The sequence below is a fragment of the Wolffia australiana genome, chromosome 5 (genome assembly GCF_029677425.1).
Source record: "Wolffia australiana isolate 7733 chromosome 5, ASM2967742v1".
NCBI lineage: Eukaryota > Viridiplantae > Streptophyta > Magnoliopsida > Alismatales > Araceae > Wolffia > Wolffia australiana.
In genome coordinates this window covers 16,625,677-16,633,944 of record NC_135839.1, presented here as the reverse complement: position 1 = coordinate 16,633,944, position 8,268 = coordinate 16,625,677, and the positions used below count along the sequence as shown (strand labels likewise).

The 8,268-nt window shown below is 43.9% G+C and overlaps 2 protein-coding genes across 2 annotated transcripts; one reads left to right on the top strand and one right to left on the bottom strand.

The window, feature by feature from the left end:
- Positions 1–2,777: 2,777 nt before the first annotated feature.
- Positions 2,778–4,602, bottom strand: LOC144703534 (glyoxylate/hydroxypyruvate/pyruvate reductase 2KGR-like). The gene is made up of 2 exons (XM_078575717.1): positions 4,123–4,602; positions 2,778–3,421 (listed from the first exon to the last, which is right to left on the bottom strand). Exons 1-2 carry the CDS (start codon positions 4,552–4,554, stop codon positions 2,903–2,905), a joined length of 951 nt encoding a protein of 316 aa, XP_078431843.1. The 5' UTR covers positions 4,555–4,602; the 3' UTR covers positions 2,778–2,902.
- A 554-nt stretch (positions 4,603–5,156) lies between these two features.
- On the top strand, positions 5,157–7,820 carry LOC144703417 (rho guanine nucleotide exchange factor 8-like). Its single transcript, XM_078575589.1, has 8 exons — positions 5,157–5,210; positions 5,261–5,279; positions 5,504–5,620; positions 5,706–5,860; positions 6,041–6,115; positions 6,181–6,450; positions 6,988–7,308; positions 7,392–7,820. The coding sequence occupies exons 1-8, from the start codon at positions 5,157–5,159 to the stop codon at positions 7,818–7,820; spliced, it is 1,440 nt and encodes a 479-aa protein (XP_078431715.1).
- The last annotated feature ends 448 nt before the right edge of the window (positions 7,821–8,268 follow it).

Sequence of the window (8,268 nt, the reverse complement as noted above, 5' to 3'; positions counted from 1 at the left end):
ATCATTATTTTCTTAATCATTGCACATATTTAAGGACTTTATTATAAACGTCGCAGGAGAATAATAATGAATACAGATTAATTCAATTAACATAAATGACAGGTAGAAGTGTGATTGGCTCCCATAACACATAATATCCATCAGGTGTAATCAAGTGTTTGTTTAAAAACCACATCACATGGATATTTATTTTTAAGGGTATATTTCATCATTCTGATTATGATACATGCAGCAGTCTTTATCGCTTCTTGGGCATGCTAGCTTGATGAGGTAAAGCAATTGAAGTTTCTGAAATGTTTTCATTTTTCTTTATACTGCTCCATTTTATTCTGGCATTTGTTTCCAAGACGCACAATTTGCAATGCTATGCTTTACGATCTTAATGAAGACAATGATATTGTCTACCATAATGTGAAATAGAATACTTAATATCAGTGCCAATTTAATTTTTCTGTTGTCTTTGGGATTTAACCAACTAGAATCTTACAAAATGGGTGATGGCCCGTACAGATCAGAATTAATTATATCAAGTGGTTCACTGAAACTTTGATATGCGAAAAAGAAGGGAATTTATGAGACTCATAAGTACTACATGAGTTACATACGTACAAAATTTTCATATTACATGTTGAATATTTTAAGTTGGGGATGATTGAGTCATGTGTGCTATGTTTATGATGAAGCCCTTTCTCCAACATATATATATATATATATGGTGTTCTATAATAATTTCTTATTTATATATTTCGAGTTGATAATATGTTTTTCGTACATGCTTTCAAATAAAGAATCTTATTATAAGTATCATCCAGAATCAAATATCTTATTTACACATCTTCCCCATATATAGCTCCAAAAACATTCCATGGACTGATAGTTATATATGTGGCAAGTGAAATTATTTGTCAGTTATCCTAGAGTTTGTACGTTATTTTATATATATGTTGTTCTCTAATAATTTCTTATTTATATATTTCGAGTTGATAATATGTTTTTCGTACATGCTTTCAAATAAAGAATCTTATTATAAGTATCATCCAGAATCAAATATCTTATTTACACCTCTTCCCCATATATAGCTCCAAAAACATTCCATGGACTGATAGTTATATATGTGCCAAGTGAAATTATTTGTCAGTTATCCTAGAGTTTGTACGTTATTTTATAGTAGAGGAAAGTTATCTTCATTTATATCTTTCTGGTAGGCTCAATATTCATCATGTGCCTTGATATTTACCAAAATATCTTTAAATTTAAAATGATATTTATTTGCATCGACACTAACAACAAATATGCATAATCATCTCCAATAACTCTTAAGAAGTTAAATATCATAGGGGAAGCCTAGGGTTGGACAAAACAAACCTTAAATGAACATGATTGATTTGAATCTTTAAATCAAGAGAAAATAATGACGTTACAGCCCCTTGTCCTGGTTGGTGTGATGGGGGAGGTGAACATACTTACAACCGCTGAGGTAAACAAGCTCCAAATCTAAAATCATGAATGATTGACTACGTGAAGACAAAAACCTATTCCACTAATCTATTGTATATTAGTGTGGATCTCCAAAGAGGGAAGAGTGGACCCCTAGTACTAATGTAGTGTATAGGGTGGCACACAAAAGCTAAACAGTAAATGTGGTTGAGGCAGACTGGTAGTGGGTCATGCAAGGCGGGGCAGCTCGGGTGGGACTTCATGATGCAGAGGGGAGAGCACAGTGCACAGAGAGCATATATAGCACATGAAAAGAGGAGATTGTGTGGCACGCAACGGAGGTGGTGTGTCAACGACAGAGGTGCAGATCCCGGGTTGATGATGGTGTGTCGTGACTCGGTTGTTTCCTCCAAAGGTGGTATTCTAGCTCCCAATGGTGGGGCCCGCCAGCCATCAACAACTTCCTGCCTGATACTTCAAGAGACTTAATAATCAATCTAAAGAATTTCACATATTCATATGTAGACATAGCACCTTTATTTGTATTATGAAGTTGTTGATGAAGCTCCATATTTTTTCTTTATTTTGTGGTGAAGAATGGATTTTCCATTTTTCTAACGCTCATTTTGATTATCTTGCTTTATGCATTGAAAGATTGATTAGAGAGGGTCTAATGAAGAAAATCAAGAACCTGCTGATCTGAATTTCCCTAAAATCTTGAATGTGAATCTCAAACAGAAAAGAGAGTATAAATTTGTTCAATATATTTATTCAAAACATATACATACAACAGGGGCAGAATTAAGTTTTTTCGGGACTGATAGTTGTAACTTGTGAACTTAGAAGACATCATCATATCTGTAGAAACTATCATCGAGACTTTTCCTGGGGCAAATTGGTCTGCAGAGTTTCGGGCGGAGGATCCTTCAAATATCGCAGACATAATGCTCTAATACCACGAAAGAATTCGAGAAGAATTCTAGAATAACAAAAAGGGGAGGAAGAAGAGAAAGAGAGTGAGAGAAATGTAGGCCATCATCATTCCCTATATCAAAGATGTACACGTCGTTACATATTTCTAATGAAATATAGTAAGTTATCACGACTCTATCAAAATCAAAACCCGATTGTCTATCTTTTATCATATCTCTGTTTGAACTTATATTGAATCCTATCTGCTAGTTCTCTTAATCAGATCTCTTACATTGAACTTCTTCTGAAATCATATTAAGGTTACATTGAGCCTATAATGACTTTAGTGAACATGTTCATTTCTTACTAGTCTAATATTATGCTAAATCCTATTGGTTGAGGAGGCTTATGACTGTGTATAGAAGTCATTGATGCTGAGTCGAACATGAAGAGCTCGACATTAAGATGGTCGAGACAACCGCAGTTCTACTAGAATTTCCATGTGAAACATCAGCAGTTAGCAACTAATCCTAAGCCAAAAGCTTCTCACCGTTCACAGAACGGGGGACAGAAGCGGTCTATTGTGGGCGTAGGCTTCGAGGTTGGCGAGGACGAGGTCCGCCATGTCCTTGCTCGTCTCCCAAGTGCCAGTACCTACGTGAGGTTGCAATACTACGTTATCCATGGGAAGAAGCTCTTCCGAAGGACAGGGCTCCCTCTCGAACACGTCCAGCCCAGCCCCGCCCAGCCGCCCCTCTTTCAGCGCTGCCACCAGCTCCGCCTCGTCGACGTGGCCGCCGCGGCCTACATTGACTAGCACCCCTTCTGGCCCCAACGCGTTGATCACCTGCCGGTTGACTATGCGACGTGTCTCTTCGGTTAATGCACAAGCGACGATCAGTACCTGGGAATTGGCCGCCAGTTCGACCACGCTTGAGTAGAACTTGTAACCTACTCCTTCCTTCTCCGACCTCGCCACGTAGCTGACTTGGCAGCCGAAAGCTTCAGCTCTCTTGGCGATGGCTTTACCAATTCTTCCCAGGCCTACGATTCCCACTGACTTGCCGCTGAACTGCACATAGCATTAGTCCACGTTACTCAGGATCATCATCCACAAGCATTAAACAGTCAAAGTCTAATTTAAACAGATAATTGACGGTTGACAAAGAGGCTGGTTGCTCTGTAATCTTAACATATTGTTAGAGAACCAGGTTGGCTTCTCCTATTATTTAGGACTCAGCAACTCACCATAGGGAATTAATTTAAAGATCGCGCACTCTATTCTCGTTACGGGAATTAGGGAACTAGCCGAAAGGATTAAAGCTGCGTTCAAGCATAGATAGGATCAAAGAAGGAAGACCAGGATCAAACCTTAGATAGGAAACAGTATAGTCTGTTATAACGTCTAAGATGAAAATGTAGTAACTTACTACATTGCATTATAAATACGAAGCAATGTAAACATTATGAAGTGCGGATTAATGATCTGAGTAACCATCCATCTTGCGATCATTCTCTCTCTCTATTTATTTTACATCTCTCTCCCTTCTTGTTCTTTTTCTTCTTGATCTCGCCCATCAGGTGTAGGCTTTGGCACAGAAGTAGGGCGATAAAAATTTAGCTCAGTGTTCACCAGAGGCTCAAGAATGAATCATTTTCTGGCACTCGTCGTCGCGTGGCAAATGAAGAAATGGCATAGAATATCACTCGTCCGAAATCTGGCAGAGAAACAAGATCAAGAGACGGGCGAAAATTCAGCGGGATGCGTCGTACCTTGGATGTCAGCTTGAAGCAACCTTTCGTCAACCAGGCGCCGCTTCGGACGTACAAGTCTGATACGCAGATCTTACGGAGGACTGCGATAGCGAGGGCGATGGCGAGATCTGCGACGTCATCCGTCACGACGTCTGGCGTGTTGGTGACATGGATGCCCCTCTCCTTGCATTTGCTCAGGTCTATCTTATCAAGCCCTACGCTGAAGCTACACACGATCTCCAGCCTTGGAAGAGCTTCGATCATCTCGGCATCTACTCCCACGGCGGTGTCCCCAACGACGGCTCGGATTTCCTGCGCGTGGGAACGGAGGAAATCCGACCGTCTGTCCTGCGGCGTTTCCCATAGTCGGAATAGCTTGTACCGCTTGTCGAGCTCCGCTTCGAGATAAACGTCCATGGGATTGGTGAGAAGAACGCCGAGCACCTCCATGGCGGTGACGGTGGAGGTATGGGCGTAAGCGAGAGGCCGTGGAAGAAGAAGCTATCCGATGTGACTCTAAGCTCATCGAACGGCCCACGCTTCTCTATCGAAAAATCGGAGTCCATACGCGATGGGCAGCTGGTGGCATGAAGTTTCGGACTCGCGACAAATGATCGTGGACGGAAGACGGACAGAACGGGCCGGATAGGCATTTCGGTCAGTCATCCGTCTCAGAACGTTATTCAGCGTGATTAATCCACGAGCCTCTCAGAAATGGAGGAAGCCCAGCTCGACCTTCCGCGTGAACTCCTCAGAAATAGCAAGGCAAACTCCCTTCCCCCAACGGGCGCCTCCGCTGAAGCCTCCTCCCACCCCAAAAATGGCTCAGCCGTTGCACAGCCACAACGGCCTCTCCTCTCGCCCACAGCCGCTCGTTCCTCTGATGATTCAGGTAAGGAAAAAGAGAGGGACTACGAAGCGCAGAGAGAGACAGAGAGAGAGAGAGGAGAAACCGAGAAAGACGAGAGGGAAACGATCAAGATAGAGAGAGAGGTTGAGATCGCCGGAGCATGCTTGTGATAGGTAGATAGATAGTCTACACGGGTAAGGTAATGGTGAGATTCCTGAAGCGAGGAAACAGCCTTGAGAGACTGGTGCACGGGAGGGCGGGGCGCCAGCCGCAGTCACCGGCCATGGAAGGTGGCGGTGGCGGCGGGGTAGAGAGAGTATCAGAGGTAGAAGAGAGGACGACGACGACCATGTCTCGCAGCCAAGGCTCGGTAGGTTCTGTGAGACAGGCAGGATTCGCTCTTGAGCGCTCGGATAGAGGTCTGAGGTCGCCTCTCGGTAAGGACGGCTGCTGCGCCTCCCCAAGTGAACGGTCTCCTCCAGGTAAGATCATAAAATAAAACTGCAAGAAATAATGTGTATGAATGATAAAATGCTGAGAACTGGATAGATATTGAGATGATGAAGGAGAGGTTCGCAAAGCTGCTGTTGGGCGAGGACATGTCCGGAGGAGGAAAGGGGGTTTCATCTGCGTTGGCGCTGTCAAACGCCATCACTAATCTTGCTGGTTGGTTGTGTTTTGATCTTGTTGATGTGGGGAGATTTTGATGTGTGTGTGAGTTTCTCTGATGGTGGGATTTTTGTTGCGCCAGCTTCTGTGTTCGGAGAGCAATGGCGGTTGGAGCCTATGTCATTCGAGCGAAAATCCCGGTGGAGAAAGGAAATTGATTGGCTTCTCTCGGTGACGGATCACATTGTGGAATTCGTTCCGTCACAGCAGAAGTCGAAAGACGGAACAACTGTGGAGGCATGCACGTCATAGTTTTTCATCATCATCTTCATTTAATTGTTGTTTTAATTATCATTATCATTTCATCAGTTGGTTATTATTGTTATTATTATGTTTATTCTTTCATCCTCTTCTTCGTCTTCATCACGGTCATTATGATCATCGTCAAATTTCATCTCTTCCTTGTTGATGCTGCAGATTATGGTGACCCGTCAGAGAAATGACCTCCTAATGAACATCCCGGCGTTGCGGAAGCTTGACGCCATGCTTATTGTAAGATCTACCGCTTTCTCCTGAAACGCAGCGGTCGATATTTCTAACTCTGATAAGAACCGCAGGATTATCTCGAAAACTTCAAGGACCAGAACGAGTTCTGGTACGTGAAAAAAGACGAAGACGACGGCGACGAAGGCGGTCGGCGCAAGGACGACAAATGGTGGCTGCCAAAGGTCAAAGTCCCTTCTAATGGGCTCTCTGAGGTTTCTCGGAAATGGCTGCAGTTCCAAAAGGAGTCGGTCAATCAGGTCCTGAAGGCCGCCATGGCGATCAACGCTCAGATCATCTCCGAGATGGAGATCCCAGAAGCTTACGTGGAATCTCTCCCCAAGGTAGAACTCGGTACCCTAATTTCTCGCCGAATCTACATAAAACTAAAATTACTCATGGAATCAAATATTTTTGAAAATAGTTCGCACACAGTTTATGCGCTGTCAATCCAATACAATTACTTCTATTGTGTGAACTGGCATCTATTTTCATCTACTTCGTATCGACAATTATAATTCAATTTCATCAATTATATAAAACAAATCATAAGCCTTTTCTGTCGCACCCTGATCAAGCGAAACCCTATTTCGTGGACAAAACTTAGGTTGAACTAAGATTTTTCATACTAAAAAATTAAGGTTATTGAGTTGATGAAGGAATTCCTAATTACCAAATTTCCAAAGTCTCAGTCTTTGACGCTGATTGGGCAAAATCCTTCTTCGTCCCCGAAGCTTGGCTTGAACTGAAAATCTGTGTACGATAAAATTATGGGAGTTGACTGAATGAATGAATTCCAATTTGTTATTTCCATTTCCAAGTCTTCCGTACTTGACGTTGATATGGCAAAACCTTAATTCGATCTTCTCTGGTGTTTACAGAACGGGAGGGCGAGTTTGGGAGACTCCATATATCGCAACATCACGCTTGATTACTTCGACCCAGAGCAGTTCTTCCAGACGGTGGATCTGTCGACGGAGCACGTAGTGCTGGACCTCAAGAACCGCATCGAAGCCTCGATTGTGATCTGGAAGAGGAAGATGAACAACAAGGACGGCAGATCCTCGTGGGGCTCCGCCGTTAGCCTCGAGAAACGAGAGCTCTTCGAGGAGAGAGCACAGACCATTCTACTCATGCTCAAGCACAAGTTCCCCGGCACACCCCAGTCCGCCCTCGACATCAGCAAGATCCAATACAACAAGGTAAGACGAAAGCAAATTTAAGATATTTCAACAATTGTGGGACTTGAGAGAGATGTTTAATTCGTTATCTTGGTTGTGTGAAGGACGTGGGGCAGGCAGTGCTGGAGAGCTACTCGAGGATCTTGGAGAGCTTGGCTTTCACCATCATGTCGCGGATAGAAGACGTGCTTTACGCGGATTCGCTAACCGGGGCGCGCTCCGCGGGGGAAGGAAAGGGGCTGGCGCCGTCGCCGGCGGCGGAGCCCCTGAAGCTCCCCGGCGGTGAGGACGGCGCAGCAAAGACGACATGGATGGAGACGCCCACGTCGATGACGCTCTCCGACTTCATGGGATGGCATCTGGATCAAGACACGGAGACAGAGAAGCACTCTGACGTTAAACGGGAGGGCATGAATATCACAGAAAAGCCCCTGCTGCCTAAACCTGCGGACATTGTGACCACCAAGAGGTTCTCCTACATCGAGAAGCTTGAAAATCTGGGGGGACTGAGAAGCCCGACAGCCCGGCACTGAGGAAGATACACGGCTGTGCGTGGAGACTGAGAATGCATGTACTCTAACATTGCATTTGTACGTTATGTGTGCCCCCATTTTTATCTAGGAGCTTCAAGATGTACGTAGTATTTCACTCGCCTAGCATTACTGAGCTGCTCGTGCTGTGTAAATGACAGATGTTTCATGAGATATCTGCTGAACAGCTTGGTTTTGTGAAAAATTCCTCTGCCCGACTTTCTGCACGTATATTGGATTGATAATGTGTGCTCTATAAATAATATTTCTATCCAACTAGAATATGCGGTTTAGATGTTTAATATTGTGAGACCCATTGTCTGGTAACTCCCAACCCGAGACAGTGGCGGCTCAAAACACCTACAAGGAGCTGTGATCGATGAACGTAAGAGCATACATGTAGGTGTCATGACAGCGGAATCAACACCTTGAGCTCCTAGAATCACCTCTT

What these genes read in the sequence shown, in the direction of transcription:
- LOC144703534 (XM_078575717.1), bottom strand. Translation starts at nt 4,554, where the DNA reads ATGGAGGTGCTCGGCGTTCTTCTCACCAATCCCATGGACGTTTATCTC. An exon ending in GCTTCAAGCTGACATCCAAG is followed by an intron (nt 3,422 to 4,122) that starts GTACGACGCATC and finishes TGCTATGTGCAG; the next exon opens with TTCAGCGGCAAGTCAGTGGG.
- LOC144703417 (XM_078575589.1), top strand. Translation starts at nt 5,157, where the DNA reads ATGGTGAGATTCCTGAAGCGAGGAAACAGCCTTGAGAGACTGGTGCAC. An exon ending in ACGTGGAATCTCTCCCCAAG is followed by an intron (nt 6,451 to 6,987) that starts GTAGAACTCGGT and finishes TGGTGTTTACAG; the next exon opens with AACGGGAGGGCGAGTTTGGG. An exon ending in GCAAGATCCAATACAACAAG is followed by an intron (nt 7,309 to 7,391) that starts GTAAGACGAAAG and finishes GGTTGTGTGAAG; the next exon opens with GACGTGGGGCAGGCAGTGCT.